Genomic DNA, 17,826 nt, shown 5'->3' with positions numbered 1-17,826 from the left:
AGTTGTCTCTCTTAACTGTCTATGGAGACAGTCATCCATGTTCCAAAGGTGCTTTTTCAAGAGGCAGCTGGGCTTTCTGGTTTTTCTTTGAAGACGTTTCGCTTCTCATCGAAAAAGCTTCTTCAGCTCTGACTGGATGGTGGGGGGAATGGAAGGATTTATACTCCTTGCAGACACCTGGTCATTTGCATTCTTTTAGCAAGTCATTAAGGCCATCTGGAGGTTTATCTGTATCATCAGAGTCACCTGACTGGTACAAATGGGCGTGGAGCCTTCTTGGAACTGTTGAAAAGACTGTGTTGTAGACTGGAGAAAGATAATGTTGTATCCCTCCCCCTCTGTTGAGAGAGGGCTGTTCAATTTTGACAGAGATGGCCTCTTTGACTCCTCTTTCAAGCCAGCAGTCCTCTCTGTCCAAAATGTGGACTTTGCTGTCTTCAAAAGAGTGACCTTTTGTCTTTTAAATGCAAATGGACTGCTGAATCCAGTCCTGATGGGTTTGTTCTCCTATGTTGTGCCATGTGTTTATGAAGTGGTTGTTTTGTTTCCCCAATGTACAGACCTGCACATGGCTCACTGCCTCATGTCTCTCATAAAAATTGACATGAGTTTAATATTAGTGTAGTATGACAATCTGTGGGTGCAACTGATTATTTCAAATGTTGATTATGAGATTGCCATGAATGTTTGCAAGATGTTGTTTTCAAATAATCCAGAGGGTTCCCCAGAGCTCTCTTACTCCTCCTCACTTGACAGATGGGTGCTGAGACTGCCCAGAACCAAGCAGTCAGTGAGATGTTGTCAGAACCACACAGTAGAGCCCATTAGGTTGAATAACGTGAGACCATCCAGAAGCTATTTGTAGGAAATGCTTTCTTTTCTCATTCTTAATGGTGGATAGTTTGCTGTTTATAGCTGAATCCTACAGCAGTGTTTTAAAAATTGGTACTTTTCAACTTGCAGAAAGCCTTATTCAGATGCATTAGTATTATTTTAGTCGTGCTTAATTTACCATAAGATGTCCTGGGAAATGAATGTGTGAACTTCAGTGCACAGTTATTCCTATACTATTTATCCAATGTGCCTTAGGTATTATTGGCTCCAAGATTGTTATTCATCTATATGTAAATATTTGTACACTGCTCTTCATTATCCAAATGCAGCCACATGTGAATCAATAAAAGGATCTTCTGCTCATCTTTTAGGTTAAATGTGTTCAAGACGCTATCCGAGCCAAGAAGAAGACATTCAATTTCCTTGGAGAGATGATCTCTCTGATTCCCACTGTTGGAATGTTTATTACCATGAATCCTGGGTATGCAGGTCGTACCGAACTGCCTGAAAATCTGAAAGCTTTATTCAGGTATTAAGATCTTGAGGAAATGAAGCAATGTAGGTTGGCTTGAATAATGAAAAAAATTGACTCAGGGAATTGGCTCAAAGGAAAGACCAAACATTAAATACAGAAACTCAGTTGGCTATGTTTGTTTTGGCTTTGAAGCTAAGTGGGATTGGCCCCAGTAAGTACTTGGATGAGAGGCCTGCAAGGAATATCTGGGCTACAGACTAATCTGAGCATATCTCTCAGAAGAAACAATAGCAAACTACTTCTATTATATTGCCACTACAAGAACATGTCCATATTCATGTCTATAAAATCAGCAAGAGCTGAATTTGATATGGAAATATATATTTAAGATTGGTCATGCCTATTTTGGCAGGCTTTAATGGGACAAAGTTGCCCAGAATGCCCATTTCAAGAAGGCACTCAATGGGATGCTCTTAAATTTCCAAATATGCCACCAGCCAAGAAAGGCTGGAAATCCTTGAACTAGTATATGGACTGGGTGTCCTGAAATAAACTTTCAAAATACACCTGAAGACCCTTTATATTGAAATTGTGGCCAGGAATTCAAAATGACTTCTTTGCATAAAACAAGGGTCTTCAAACTTGTCAAGTTGAAGACTTGTGGACTTCAACTCCCAGAATTCCTGAGCTAACATGACTGGAGGAGGAATTCTGGGAGTTGATGTCCACAAGTCTTAAAGCTGTCAAGTTTGAAGACCACTGGCATAAAATATCATTATATGAGACAGCTGTCGATTTACACATCATAAAAAGTGTATGTATCATTTTTTACCTTTTTACAGCAGGTGGGTTTTTCTCTAATAGAGGCACTTGAAATTGAGTTGTGTCTGACATTTGCAGCGAGTGTTCATTATAGCTGAATGGAAAGATGTGCTGTTGCCTCTGCAGTATAAGCACTCCAAATGCTCATTTTCCCCCCATGTCCTCTTCTAGGCCCTGTGCCATGGTTGTCCCTGATTTTGAGCTTATCTGTGAAATCATGCTTGTTGCTGAAGGTTTTATTGAAGCTAGGCTTCTGGCCAGGAAATTTATTACTCTCTACACGCTATGTAAGGAGCTACTTTCCAAGCAGGTAATAATTGAATGTGGTTCCACAGCTCTGCTATGGCGCCAATTATTTCAAAGCAAGCAAAAAATTGGTGGGAACGAATTGGCAGAGATGTCTGAAATGTTGCAGTAATATCACTCACTGAAGTCCATCTCCAATACTCCATTATACTATATGTTGTCCCCAAAGTCCTTGATAACATTGCAAGAATATTATAGATTTCAATATCTGGAATAAATCCACGATAAATGCAGCCGAATATCCTGTTCATTTGGGTAGGCCAAAGCAGCCTGCAGGAACCTTCCCCAACCAGGAGAACCATAGAATCATATTTGGATTGCAATTCCCATCATCCCTGTTCAGCATAGTGAGGGAGATGGGAGTCATGGTTCAGAAACATATATAGTACCCCAGGTGGGGAAAGCTGGTTTAAAGTCTTGCAGAAAAGACTTTAAAAGATTTGGGAAGAGCCACCTTCCTCTGATTAATAGTGGATATCTTTGCTAAGGGAGCCATGTATAGGAAGCACCAGTCCTTTCTTCTCATTGGAAGTGGGCAGAGGTGGTATTCAGCAGGTTCTGACCAATTCTGGAGAACCGGTAGTGGAAATTTTGAGTGGTTCGGAGAACCGGAAAATCCCACCTCTGACTGGAGATTTACAGTATCCTTCCCCTGCCACGCCCACCAAGCCATGCCCACAGAACCAGTAGGAAAAAATTTTTGACTCCCACCACTGGAAGTGGGTGATGATTTGTGCCTTATTTAAGTGGCGTCCTTTTATTCACCTGGAGTTCTAATGGCACTTCCTGTCTCTCAGGATCACTACGACTGGGGGTTGAGAGCTATCAAGTCTGTGCTAGTGGTGGCAGGGTCGCTGAAGAGAGGAGACCCAGGACGGGCTGAAGACCAGGTCCTCATGAGAGCTTTGCGAGACTTTAATATACCCAAGATTGTGACTGATGACTTACCTGTGTTCATGGGACTCATTGGGGACCTTTTCCCAGCCCTGGATGTACCCAGGAAGCGTGACCTGAACTTCGAGAAGGTGAGTTGGCCCCTGTGGGTTCAAGCAAGGAAAGCAGCTAAATGCTTCTTGTTAGAAGAACAGGTACTTTGTTCTGTGGGAAAATCAAGATGTCATCAGAAGAACAGCCTTGATTCAGAAACCGGGAGGGGCTGCCCTCTCTACTTACTTGAGTTATAAGACAGGGCCTGTAAGCAGAATCATGATACCAGGCCATGCTTCAGAGGATACAGAAGAATTCCCTTGGCCCACTTTTCACACACACACACACACACACACACACACACACAGATTGCTTGCTTCCTACTCTCTTGATTAATGGACAGAGACACATGCAATTATATTTGTGATTTTGTTTGTCTCTGAATTACGCCCTTTGCTTCTTGTCTTTAAGCACCATCACTGCTACCACTATCATACAGTCAGCGTAAACAGACAGACAGGCAGGGTGATGGGCGGCATAAAAATGTGAAGTATAAATATTCCTCGACTTACAACCATTTATTTAGTGTGATGGTGCAAAAAAACCAAAAAGTGACTTATGAACAGCCCCCAGAGTCACATGGTCAGAATTTGGGTGTTTGGCAACTAGCAGGCATTTATGATCGTTTGCATTGTCTCATAATCCCCATTTGCAACCTTGCTAGCTGGCTTTCAATAAGCAAAATCCATGGGGGAAGCTGGATTCGCCTAACAACCCTGCTGCTTTGCTTCACAACTAGAGCAAAAAAGGGTGTAAAATCAGGTGTGACTCATTTAATAACTGTCTTCTAGTGACAGAGCTTCTGGGCCCAATACAGATATTGAGGATTCTCTCTCTCCCTCCCTCCTTCCCTCCCTCCCTCCTTCCCTCCCTCCCTCCCTCTCTCTCTCCCTCCTTCCCTCTCCCTCCATCTCTCTCTCTCTCTCTCTCTCTCTCTCTCTCGCATGCACACGCACACTCTCTCTCTTTCTCTCTCTCTGAATTTAATTGCTTGTGTGGGCCAATCATAAAGATTAATAGAAATGACCTGGAATACAGTAGACTGATAAATAAAACATGCCAAACTGACCCAATCTGGAAATAAATAAACAAATCTGTGATTTCTCTTATCCTCAGATTATTAAACAAGCTGTTGTTGAGCTCCGTCTGCAACCTGAGGAGAGTTTTGTTTTGAAGGTGGTGCAGCTAGAGGAACTACTGCAAGTCCGACACTCGGTGTTTGTGATTGGAAATGCCGGCTCTGGCAAGTCACAGGTGGGAACCCTGTATCACCAATTGGGGCTTTTTAGCCAAGGACTCAGGCGTGAGTTCAGTGTCATCACCAAGGGCCAACTGGAAATAGAAATGTTTTGCTTAAAATTGGTTTCACAGAACATAGTCCCAGGTCCATGATCATGATCGTGGCTTTGGTTAGGTGAACACCCCGGATAGACTGCATGATGCTTCCTTCTCGATATCTGGGAGCTATTGGCATTTGGATAGGGAACAACAGACTTCGGCTAAACCCCAGCAAGCGGGTTTGGGAACCTTCTGACTCTATGGACTCTTCATCTTTGGTCCTGGTTGAGCTTATATTCCCTCAGATAGAACTGGTGCACAATTTGGACACTCTCTAAAAATCTGGGTTTCTGCTGGAAAAGCAGGTAGCAGACATGCCAAGAAGGCCTTTGCACAACCCTGGATTGGAATGTCCTCTTCACAGTCACTGAAGCTCTCATCACCCCCTGTTTAAACTACTGCAATGTGCTCTACACAGGGCTTCCCTTGAATACTACCTGGAAGCTGTGCTTGATTCAGACGCAGTGAAGCAAGTACTTATAAGCGTCTTGGTACACCCATGTAACATGGTTATGTCAATTCATCCTATAAGATCTGGCAGAGTCCCTTTCACAAAATAATCCCACTTAGTGGGAACTAGGGGTCATGTCCCTGCCCCATGAGACATCATTTCCCGCTGGTTTAGATTCCCCTTCTCTATTTCTACAGGGCACTAAAAACCTGGTTCTTTCCCCAGTCATTGACCAGATCCCAGAATGAGCTCATATATACGGCCTTTGAACAAAACCTGAGCTAGCTGGCCTTAGTTGCTTCCATGATTATTATTATTTCTGTTGTGTTCACCTGTTTTCTTATGGTCTGGGATTACATATTACATTATAATACTTTTAATTCCCAGTTTTTACATTATTTTTTCAAAATGTAAGCTACCCAAAGACTTCCTTGCAAATTAGGCAACCATATATATCTAACATCCAATCTGGGTCAGTCACCAGGACCAGACTCATGCTGGAGTCCACCAATCCAATCCAATATCTTTGGAGGTACCAATGGTGGAGCTTTCCAAAAGTATGTCATGGCTCTGGGTCTTTTGCTTAGGCTGGTTCAAAGTGGCTTAAAATTGAAATCCAATATATCTGGAGGACGCCAGATTAGTAATGGACCCAATAGTGCGAACATGATGGACAAAGCACTCAATCTTTTCCTTCTGGCAGGTATTAAAATCTCTGAATAAAACTTATCAGCTCATGAAGAGGAAGCCTGTAGCTGTTGATCTTGATCCTAAAGCTGTGACTTGTGATGAGCTATTTGGCATAATTAATCCAGCAACAAGAGAATGGAAAGATGGTAAGAAACAATATAGCTACTTTCTGGACATTGTAGCTGAACAACATTTTTTATTTTAATTTTTGTTCAACTAAAATCTCCAGAGATCACAATAAAAGTGATTATATAAAAGCTGAGAAAATAGTACAAAATAGCAGATGTGTACATGAAAGTGCATAGAAACATCAAACATTTGTTTCACATAATAATATTTAAATTTCTTCCCTGAAATACTACTATAGTGGCACTATTTTTTTTTACAGAATTAGAGCCCCACTGAAAATAATAATAATTACAACTCATGTATCTTCTCTTAGAATAATGGCTTGCTTAGGAAACTCAGAGATATTTCATTTGGGAAAATTAAATACTACAGTTATGAACTTAAAACACATTCCTGCTGTTTAAAATTCTAATGCTATCACTTTCTAAAAAGAACCCTTTGTTACATTGTGTATAAATTCTTCCCCACTTCAGTTATTTGAGCCAACATCAAGCAGGACACAAAAAAAAAACAGGATTATTTTTTTTATCAATTGTATATTTGATTACGAATCTCTTTAATCATTTGACATAAAAAGGAAGATATTAAATGATAGCTGCCAACTCTTATTAGGTTTATTTTACCAGTAATGATTCAAAGAAAGGGTTTTTATGTCCTGTTTCCACCTCTTTTCCTGTTCGAATTCTCTGAAACACTTCTGCAATTATTTGAGATCAGTCCCATTGGAAGCAGCTCCAACATTTTGAAAACAACATATGAGCCAACCAATTCTTTATTAAACTAAGGCAAATGGATTTTGTTGTTGTTGTTGTTGTTGTTGTTGTTGCTTGGTATGACTACTGTTATGCAGGTGTGAGTTAGCAAAAGGAGAGAGAAATAGGAAAAAGGAAACTAAATTCTGGCCTGGAAATGCAGGTACATGCAGTAAAATGCAGGAAATGCAGTAAAATGCAGGAAATGCAGGGCATGATGATGCAGTGGTTAGAATGCAGTACTGCAGGCTACTTCTGCTGACTACTGGCTCAAAGGTGACTCAGCTTTCCATCCTTCTAAGGTCAGTAAAATGAGGAGCCAGATTGTTGTTGGGGGCAATAGGCTCTGTAAACGGTTTAGAGAGAGCTGTAAAGCACTGTGAAGTGGTATATAAATCTAAGTGCTATTGCTACTCCATTACACAGACTGATAGGCTGAACTGGCTGCCAGCCAGTCCTCTTGTGAGGCACACATAGAAAGCAATCCCATTAGTCCAGCCTTATTTATAGATGTTAGGGACTAGAACCCTGGGAGGGACACCCACCTGCTTAGTTGCTGGAGAGATATGCTGCTGCTGTAACCTAAAATTGGAGAGGGGAAGAAGGAGAGGGGAGAAAAATGGGGTGGGAGAGAAAAATGAGGAGAGAAAATGTACTATAGAGTGTTGTAGAAGGCAATGGCTGAAGAGAAAATATGGACAATTAGTGTGAGTGTATGGAGCATTTTTTGGTGTCTAGTCAGAGAAGCTTAAGTTGTAGAGGGATGACATTTTTACCCAAGGTCTGAGATGGGAAAGACAGAGGACTGGAGTCTTTGGCAAAGCTGTAGTCTCTGGGGAAGGATTCAGTAGAAGACTCAGAAGGAGCCCAGAACAATGATCAGCTGGGCAGATCAAAAGAAAGGAGGGGCACTGAACCTACTCATTTGTAAATGTAACCTAATTTTTCCTTTATTCCCTCTATAGTTACTCAAATGGAGGACACTAGCATGGTCTCCTCTTTAGTGCACAATTTAAAATAGTGGTGAATGATGACATCAAAGCTCCTTAGCTTCACCTTCTTTGGGGTAATCTCTGTCAATTAGAGTGAGCCTAGAATTTAGAAAGCAGGGGTTTTCCCAGCTGAGGAAATGGCCCAGCTGCGGCTCTGCAGAGATCTACTGATTCACCTGGAAAAACAATTAGAGTTGTGCCAGGAAATAAACTGACTCAGCTGCCAAACAGGGATACAAATACTTGCTCACAGAATGCAGAGCTACCTGGAATGGCATAGTACCTTGTTTGGCAATATCTTTAAAAGATACGTAATCTTACTAAGTCCTAAGTAAAAGTTTATGAAAATCTTTGGTCTATCCAGTTGGAGTCTTTTTGCCCCCATTCACATTTACCAGCTGCAAATATCTGTCCCTAATTCTCTTTGTGGGGCAGCCCCACATAGAGCCAGAAAGTGGCTAGGTGATCGCTCCCCCAATATGATTTTAAAACACCAGCTGTGTAGAATGTAGCGACTCAATTACTGTCTGAAGTGCCTTACTGTTAATATTCATGTACAAAGCCCTGAAGAACTTGGTTACTTTAAAGAATTATCTCTGCTAATGTCAGCAATTTAGACACTTATGCTCTTCAGGGCAGATTCTGTTGGTGATTTGCAAATCTGCTGAGAATACACTACTGAACCCTTTTTATAGCAGTATCTGTCTTGTACAAAAATTCTTCTTTACCATCCGTGAGACTGAAATGGGCCCATGATTTAGGTGCACTTTGAAAATTGTTGATGTCGACTTTGCCAAAGACCAAATAGTATTTTTTCTGTTTTCTGGATGATGAACTGATAGCACATTACAGTTTGGGGATTTCTATAAATGGGATGATAATCACAAATAGTTTAATAACCTTATCGGTCAATGTATGCTGATATATCTTTTTATCAGCTCTGTGCCTTCTCTCTGCAAAAACTTTACTGCAACTTGAGCATATATGCATGTTATAAAATTCACTGAGAATTTCTCTGTTCTGGACAGGCTTATTTTCAACTATAATGCGAGATCTAGCTAATATAACTCATCGCGGACCTAAGTGGATTGTTCTAGATGGCGATATTGATCCCATGTGGATTGAATCTTTGAATACCGTGATGGATGACAACAAGGTCAGCACAATAAGCAAGGGACTCAATCATTGGCATCCACTTTTATGAAATTAGGATGTTGCATTGTAACATTTCTTCCTTCCTAGGTGCTGACCTTAGCCAGCAATGAGCGAATCCCACTAAACCCCACCATGAGGCTTGTGTTTGAAATCAGTCACCTAAGAACAGCAACACCTGCCACAGTGTCTCGAGCAGGAATCTTGTATATCAATCCTGCTGACCTGGGCTGGAATCCGTAAGTGCTGGCTCCCTTTGAAAGTGTATCAGTACATCCCTTTTTACATGAGGGATGTATATCCCATCATAGATCAGATTAAGTCCTCAGTGATCATATGAAGATGTTGTCAGGGATCTATTATTGCACTAGTCCTGATTATTCTAGTTCTAATAGCAAGTTACTTGCTGCCCAAGAAAACCGTGGATAGTCAGTGTTGTATGAGACAATATAATCATGAAAGAAAAATTTCCCTTGACCTGTTTCCTAGGTCCTGGAATCCTTCTGTAGTGCCTGGATATTATTATTGGGTTAAGGGCCTCCAGCTCCTATGACAGCATAAGTAACTTGTGAAGGACAAAGTCTGCCTCCATGATGAGCGCAACATTATGATTTCTCTCTCCCTCCCTTGGGTTGTGAAGAGGGGAGAGAAATGAATTCAGGTTTTAGTATAAAATTGAGAAGGTGGGATGAGATATTATTGGTAACAAGCACTAATTTGTCAACTATTAACTATAGATTGATTGTCCATTTTTGCTTCTCCTTTTCCTTTCAAATATGTTGACTTGTTCTCCAAAATAAGGAGCATCTGATGATTTATTTTTTACCAAAAGGTGTATGTTGTGACTCCGGGATTTGAATCTGGTCCGTTAGCAGATATGAGCTCAAGTGAAGAGGATCTGGCACTGAGATTCGAACCTGCATTATTAAGTGATTTTGAAGGTAGCCAGGATGAGGAAGTGGACTTAGCTATGAGAGATGAACCTAATTTATTGGAGGTGTCGGAGTACTCTCCCTCCCCCGAGTCTCCCTCTCTGATTACGCAGCAGCCGGTAACAGATAATCAGGAAAACGTGCGAGAGGTTTCAAGTGAGGAGGAGGACTTTGAGGGATCCTGGCTTGATGTGAGAAATAGACGGAGATTGAGACGTCAATCTCAATTGGGAAAGAAGCGTCAAGCCAGTGATTAATTAATGAGACTAACACGCCCCCTTAGGGGATAAAAGGAAACGGATTGGCTTGAGAAATTTGCCAGAAGCAAAGTGTCTTGTTAGAGCGAAAGTACTGTGAAGATTATCTGAGGCATTGTGATTTATAGGCACTTCAGGATTGCCAAACAGATTTCAGAACTACTGCTGAGGACTGGAAAAACCTCAGCAGTTATCTTCGTTGGGGTTTGTTTTTGGTTGCTTATATTTTTGGAACTTTAGTATTTTGATTGCTCACCTGTGGATACAGGTGAGACATAACAGGTGTAAGTATATGTAATATAGTTTACACAAAAATGATTAGCTTCATAGGTAACTACCAAAACACATTGCGCATACCCTGATGGTATTTATTGAGTAGTATGTGATGTCTTTCTTAACAGCTAAATGTTAAATAACTTCCCTGTAATTTAAGTGGCATTCCTATAAAGATGTAGTGTAAGAGGGGGGAAAGGAGAAGAATAAAAAATATCAGTTGATGTAGAATGTACATGTTACATGCATGAGAATGCATATTCAATCAGTAATTTTATGTCACTACACAGAATAGTGAGCAGTTGGATTGAGCGCCGAGAAGTGCAATCGGAAAAAGCTAACCTGATGATCTTGTTTGATAAATACTTACCTACCTGCTTGGACAAACTGAAATTTGGATTCAAGAAGATAACTCCTGTTCCTGAAGTGACTGTGGTGCAAATGATTCTCTATTTACTGGAATGCCTCTTGACACCAATCAATACACCTCCAGATTCTCCCAAAGAGTTATACGAACTCTATTTTGTGTTTGCCTGCTTCTGGGCTTTTGGAGGAGCAATGTTCCAAGATCAGGTAACTTCAGAAATGGAAATGACTAGGCTGTCCATTACTATAACTCCAGAGTTATCTCGATATAGATGTATGACTCAATAAGCAACATTCAGTACATAGAGTCCATTTTTCTATGGGCCTTTTCAAAGGTTTCTGCACTGACAGAATTGATGCCAAAATCACTCCCATCTTCTTACAGTTTAACATTTCATTGGTATGTCATATTGTTTACCAGAACTCTTTTCAAGGCCGCATGTCCTTTATATTAATGGAAATAGTGTGGTTGGGTCTCTCTAGCCCACCTTTGAAGAAAAAAAATCATACATTCAACTAGTAGTACATTTGTAGTCATTTGAACCCTCACTGAGATGAATGGGATTGTGAAGTTAACCCTGTTTATCACAGCAGTTGATTCAGATCATTCACTCAGATTATGCCTGCATTTATTTTTTAAAATTCGTTTAGCTTTGACAAATTTTGTTTTCATGTTTTATTATATTTCCTGTGGTCGTCATGCTTTCAGAACATATTCTAATTTAAAAGAAATTTAAACTTAAAACCATAATAAATATGCATAACTTTCTCTGCAGCTTGTGGATTATCGTGTGGAATTTAGTAGGTGGTGGGTGAATGAATTTAAAACAATAAAATTCCCATCTCAGGGAACGATTTTTGACTACTACATTGACCCAGAATCAAAGAAATTTATGCCATGGACTGATAAAGTGCCACAATTTGAATTGGATCCAGATGTCCCATTGCAGGTAATTTGCTGAAAATAATTCTACTTCTGATATTGCTTTTTTGAGAGTATTTCTGCAGTACTCTGAGACAAAAATCAGCCTGACATTATCAAACGATTCTGAATGTACTAACCCAGACAAGTTCAGGAGAAATACAAATTGTTGATTTATATTCTACTGGTAATCTGAGATAATAGATTCTTGGCATGTTCCAAAGATATCTACCCACAGCTTATATCTAAATTGTTCAAAACAATAATTACCACAGCAGCAAAACTGGGTTTTAAAAATGAACAAATAGTATGGACTATATGTATCAGATGGAGTAAATGAAAGGTAAACATTTACAGTGTCTGTTGTGGTAAGGTTGCCATGAAATATAAAATAGAGGTACTGCACAGATACTATCCTATCGGGTGTTTGTATCTTACTGTGGGTAAGCTATGTATTTGTAGAAGAATAATGAGAGTGGGTCAGTCCTAGAGGAAATCAACCCTGACTGCCCTTTGGAAGGAGAGATACTGAAGTTGAAGCTCAAATACTTTGGCAAACAAATGTGAAGAGGGGGCTCATTGGAAAAGATCCTGATGTTGGGAAAGATTGAAGGCAAAAGGAGAAGGGGATGACAGAGGATGAGATGGTTAGATAGTGCCATTGTTGCAATGAACATGAATTTGGCAAACTCTGGGAGACAGCGGAGGATGGGGGAGGCCTGATGTGCCATGATCCATGGGCTCACGAAGAGTTGATTTAATGGCTGAGCAGCAATGAGAAGCATGTGCAGAGTTGACCCAATCCCACTATCTTTGCCAACTTCATCATTTTTTTGTCATGACATATACACAGTTATCACACTACTTTTTGCATTTTCCCTCTTTAAGGTGCTTTTAAGTTTTGCCTTAAAGGCATAGTTTTGCATTTCTGCTAACTTTGGAACTTCTCTGAACTTCCTGATCCTTTCCTTTTATCCATGGTTAATGTAAGGGCTGGCACTCAGGACTGGTTTTCTCTTCTGGGATTGAGAACACATTGTTACTGTTCCACATTGGCCTGCAACCACATCATCTATACTTACAGAGCAGTTATCCTCTGATGTTTAAAAAATTTTTTTTTTCCCATTAAATCAATTTAATTAATGTAAATGTAAATTTTAAAACAGTTAAAAATCAGCTTTGAGGAGTGGAGATACAGATACACAATATTTTTGCTTGGAATATCCTATTAAAACACAGCTGAGTTTTGCCAAGCCTGTGTGTACATTTATTTTCAAGGGGAGATCTCTCTAGCCACCAATGCTTCTTTTCTTAGAAACTATTTCACTATTCAGTTTCTTTTAAAATTACAATTCAGATTTTTTTTTATAATTGAGGTAGATGTCATAGAGGGTCTGTTTTGCAGGCTTCGATGGTCCACACAACAGAAACCATCCGGATTCGTTACTTCATGGACTTACTAATGGAGAAAAAATGGCCAGTGATGTTAGTTGGGAATGCAGGCACTGGGAAGTCAGTGCTGATGGGGGATAAGCTGGATACTCTGAACCTGGATGATTATATGGTGCAAGCTGTTCCCTTTAACTTCTACACAACTTCAGCTATGCTGCAGGGTAAGAGGATTGGATGGATTTTCATTCTTACCAATTACAGGTGCACAATCTCAGCCCCCCACCCACCCAAAGCTACAGACAACCTCCTCAAACCCTTGGTTGCATCTCTGCAAAAGTGGTTTCCAAATTGTAATCTTAATGCAAAGAAATTGGGTAATAATTAAAGATTTATGGGAATATTCTGGAGAGTGAGAAGTTCCCTGACGATGGGCCACAGCATGAGTTGAAAACTCCGAAGACTAAACCCATGGTCCCGGTGACTGACCCAGATTGGATCCTGCAACATTATCCTGGGACACGAATGTTTTCCTTCATTCATTTATTAGAATACATAAAAAGTGAGACTTTGTATATTATGTGAACTCTCCTAAATACCTCTTGGAGTACTTATTCCCAGCAAAATGCTACTTTATGTTGATTTAAATATTTCATATTGCTTAATTGACCAATGTATGATATACAGGAAAAAGTCCTTGTGTTTAAGGGGAAGAACAGATATTATTAAAATGAATATTACTTCTTCAGATTAGATAGATAGTCAGAATTTCATTATCAGTCCAAAGCCACCCTCTTGAATGATGAAAAAATAATTCTATCACTGATACAGTCAAGCCAACATTCCCTAATTTTATTAGCATTCCCTAATTTTATTCTCACTTGATGAATGGGACTACAAATCCCTCCATCTCGGAGCAATTGATAATGCTGTAGGCCTAATGGGAATAGTATTCCAGAACATCAAAAGAGGAACAGGTCTCCTGTGTTCCAGCTCTACTGAATACTTGCTATTTCAGAAGGATACTCTTGCTCTTTTCCACTGCCATTATTAAGCGCAGCATGTGCATATCTGCATCCTAGACAGATTGTGAGGAAAGGTATTTTAACTGGTTTGCCTGTACAGATCGAACTGATACGGGACTTCTTGTTCCTTGCGTTCAAGGTATCTTCAAGTTATCATGTAGGTTACTTGCCTCCTCTGTAAGACTTTGATGCACTGAAGAAAAGCTGGCTTCCTCAAGAACATTACATAACTAACTTCTACTTTTGAACTGGTGCATGAGATGGAAGAATATTTGACCAGATCATTTAGATAAAGTTCAGTGCCATCGGTTGATTAATGGTCTTCCGTTTGCACAGCTATTCTGGAGAAGCCTCTGGAGAAGAAATCAGGACGTAATTTTGGCCCCCCTGGTACCAAGAAGCTGATTTACTTCATAGATGATATGAACATGCCAGAAGTTGACAAATACGGCACTGTGGCTCCTCACACCTTGATCCGGCAGCACATGGATCATGGGCATTGGTATAAATACATTTTTATATATTGACAATTACTATGTCTGCATAGCTAGACAGGCTGACAGAGAACCTCAGGCAAAAAAAAGGGGACTAATCTTCAGGTTGAATCTTTTGTGTTTTCTACTGTATTACATTTATGTAATATTATAATATATTGTAATACAATGTGTTGTAATGCATTAATGTATTATAGAAATGGTATGGTTGGGATGTTATGCTATGAATATGATGCCTGTATGTTTAAAGATGTTAGCCATCTTGTCTTCTACATGTAGAGTAAGCTAGATATTTTCATAGACCATTGACAGATGTGTTATTTAAATCTTGGTTGTGCTTTTTTTAAAATGAAAAGTATCAAAACCCTTCATTCTTTGTTCATTTTGTATAAAAGACAGGAAGACTCTCTTAAGTGTAAGGGAATAGCAGAGCATTGCTTTCTCAAAAATATTGGGTCAGTATAATACCCTCCAACTTGCTTCTTTCCCTTAGGTATGATAGAACCAAACTGACCTTAAAGGATATCCACAACTGTCAGTATGTTGCCTGTATGAACCCAACTTCTGGATCCTTCACTATTGATTCCAGGCTCCAGGTACCTAGAGGGTGGTTTCAGTCAAAAAATAAAAGAGTCTCCCTTACATTACAGTTGCTGCTTTTTAAAATTTTGACTAAGCTGTAAGCAGAAAAAGTGGGAGGGCTAAGTTTAGAGAGGTTTTTGTTGTTGTTGTTGTTGTTAAGAGGCCTACCCAGCAGCATTGCAAGATGTTGTACATTGTGTTTTGTTGCAGAGGCACTTCTGTGTGTTTGCAGTGAGTTTCCCCGGTCAGGATGCCCTAATGTCCATCTACAGTACCATCTTAGGTCAGCACCTGGCTGCTCGGAATATCTCAATGGTCGTTCAGAAGGTTAATCAACAGCTTGTTTCTGCAGCTCTGGGTAAGCACTCAAAAAACAGCATGAACTAAAGCAGGCTTTCCTGTTAATGTTCTACTCCTCAGCATCTTATTCATATTTGTAACCAGCATGATGCTGAAGGTTTTCAGATTCAGATCTCTTTGTGCAAAGAAAGTTTGTGAAATGGAAGCAACAGTTAGCTTGTACTGTATTCTTGCCTGGGGGAAAAAGGTACAACTAACTGAATCAGTGGGATGGAATTTTTCCTGACATGATTGCCAATAGATCCTTCCTCCCTTGGATGCTACCACATCGTTATCATTTTTCTTTGGAACTGCCCTATTTTGTTGAGTCAGGTTTATTCAAGTTCCACTTAGCATTGGCAAATTATTCTAGTTAGGTGAGTTTGTAGGTGTTATAAAACCCCCAGTTTTAATTAGATAACCTCTGCTGTAACTTTTCAGACCTGGTTCCTATTATAATTTAAAATGAAATGCGACCAAAGCAAAAGAATTGTAAAACTGACAAGGCTTTTCAAGAGTTCTACACATTTAATTAAACAATTTGGAGATCAACCCACTTCATTGCTGTTTGTTGATCCTGACTGAGGAATTAATCATGAATAACCTGTTTCTTATCTCAAGCAGCTCCATGCATTTTTGGTATGATTATGGCATGTTTCTCCATAACAGGTTTACATCAAAAAATTACATCAACATTTCTTCCTACCGCCATAAAATTTCACTACGTTTTCAATCTCCGGGATCTCTCAAATATATTCCAGGTACAATATCATTTTTATATTTTGGTATCTGTGAATTTTCCAATACCTTGGAATAAATATGGCACCACACAGATCACTTGTTTGTGAAGCATTTCCTTGAAGCTATATTATAATAAATGCTAGGAATTGGGAACTCAGTTTCCTTGAGATGTTCAGGGTTTTAGATTTCACAAGCCACGATCAGCATGATGAATATATGTAGGAGATGGTAAAATTAGTGGGAATCAGGAGGAACCAACTTGCTATCTCTCATATATGTCTTTCGATACAGCCAATTTAATAAAATAAAACTGGCCGAATGAACTACACCTAGAGAGTTTCCTTTGCCCGTGTTAGTATTGTTACAATTGCTAATTTGTCTTATCAAATTAAAAAAAATAGCCTTAGAACCAGAGTGCTCTGTGAATTATTGAGAGTAAGACTTTCCACAATTATCACATTCTGTTAATCAATGGACACTTCCACAGGGCTTCTGTCCGAATTAAGCTATCCCTATTCTGGCTTTAAGATTTCTGATATTATCTTTCCTTTTAGATTTTTTTTCTTATTATATGTTCTTCTTCCTTTATTATGACTGCTCATTGCATGACCAGTATGAATACAGCATATTTTTTTACACTGGTACCCTCCATTTTAACCCTTTTATATCAAGAGGGCACTAAGTTGAAAAAGAATAGAATAGAGCAGAGCAGAGCAGAACAGAACAGAGTAGAGTACAATACAATACAATACTATCCTGATCCAGGAAAAGCTAGTATATGTTTATTTATTTATTTATTTGATTTGCCAATTGTTTACAAGATAGTAAGTATAAGTGTATACATAGTTGTGGATACATGAAATGGGTACATATAAGAAAAATAAAAGAATAAGAGAAACAATAGGACAGGGACGGTAGGCACGTTGGTGCGCTTATGCACGCCCCCTACAGACCTCTTAGGAAAGGGGTGAGGTCAATAGTAGACAGTCTAAGGTTAAAGTTTTTGGGGTTTGGGGAAGAGACTACAGAGTCGGGTAGAGTATTCCAGACATTGACCACTCTATTGCTGAAGTCGTATTTCCTGCAATCAAGTTTGGTGCGGTTTACTTTGAGTTTGTATCTATTGTGTGCTCTTGTGTTGTTATGGTTGAAGCTGAAGTATTCATTGACGGGTAGGACATTGCAATGTATGATTTTATATACCATGCTTAAGTCAGACCGAAGACGGCGTAATTCAAGGTTTTCTAGTTCAAGAATTTCAAGTCTGGTGGTATAAGGTATTCTATAACGAGTAGAAGAGTGGAGAACTCTTCCTGTGAAATATTTCTGGACTTTCTCAATTGTGCTAATATCAGATACGTAATGAGGGTTCCAGACTGATGAACTGTATTCGAGTATTGGTCTAGCAAATGTTTTGTATGCTCTGGTTAGTAGTGTGATATTACCAGAGAAAAAGCTACGTAGGATTAGGTTAACAACTCTTAATGCCTTTTTGGCTATGTAGTTGCAGTGGGCTCTAGCACTTAGATCATTAGAGGTGAGTATTCCAAGGTCCTTTACAGAGCTTGAGTCATCAAC

At 39.6% G+C, this 17,826-nt stretch overlaps 1 protein-coding gene across 1 annotated transcript in view; it reads left to right on the top strand.

Moving 5' to 3' along the window:
- Positions 1-17,826, top strand: part of DNAH17 (dynein axonemal heavy chain 17) — a 126,593-nt gene that overhangs the window by 54,023 nt on the left and 54,744 nt on the right. Inside the window, exons 37-50 of the mRNA XM_026667294.2 lie at positions 1,206-1,363; positions 2,303-2,441; positions 3,235-3,462; positions 4,541-4,678; positions 5,917-6,049; positions 8,805-8,932; positions 9,019-9,167; positions 10,681-10,963; positions 11,533-11,706; positions 13,084-13,291; positions 14,429-14,594; positions 15,080-15,182; positions 15,379-15,526; positions 16,177-16,268. Coding sequence (XP_026523079.2) covers positions 1,206-1,363; positions 2,303-2,441; positions 3,235-3,462; positions 4,541-4,678; positions 5,917-6,049; positions 8,805-8,932; positions 9,019-9,167; positions 10,681-10,963; positions 11,533-11,706; positions 13,084-13,291; positions 14,429-14,594; positions 15,080-15,182; positions 15,379-15,526; positions 16,177-16,268 — 2,247 coding nt within the window. The remainder of the gene's footprint in view (positions 1-1,205; positions 1,364-2,302; positions 2,442-3,234; positions 3,463-4,540; positions 4,679-5,916; positions 6,050-8,804; positions 8,933-9,018; positions 9,168-10,680; positions 10,964-11,532; positions 11,707-13,083; positions 13,292-14,428; positions 14,595-15,079; positions 15,183-15,378; positions 15,527-16,176; positions 16,269-17,826) is intronic.

Source organism: Notechis scutatus, chromosome 2, assembly GCF_049901735.1.
Source record: "Notechis scutatus isolate UNSWTSFEM ecotype Mainland chromosome 2, rNotScu1.2, whole genome shotgun sequence".
Classification (NCBI taxonomy): Eukaryota; Metazoa; Chordata; class Lepidosauria; order Squamata; family Elapidae; genus Notechis; species Notechis scutatus.
Note: the sequence above shows the minus strand (reverse complement) of the source record. Positions and strands in the feature narration are given on the sequence as shown.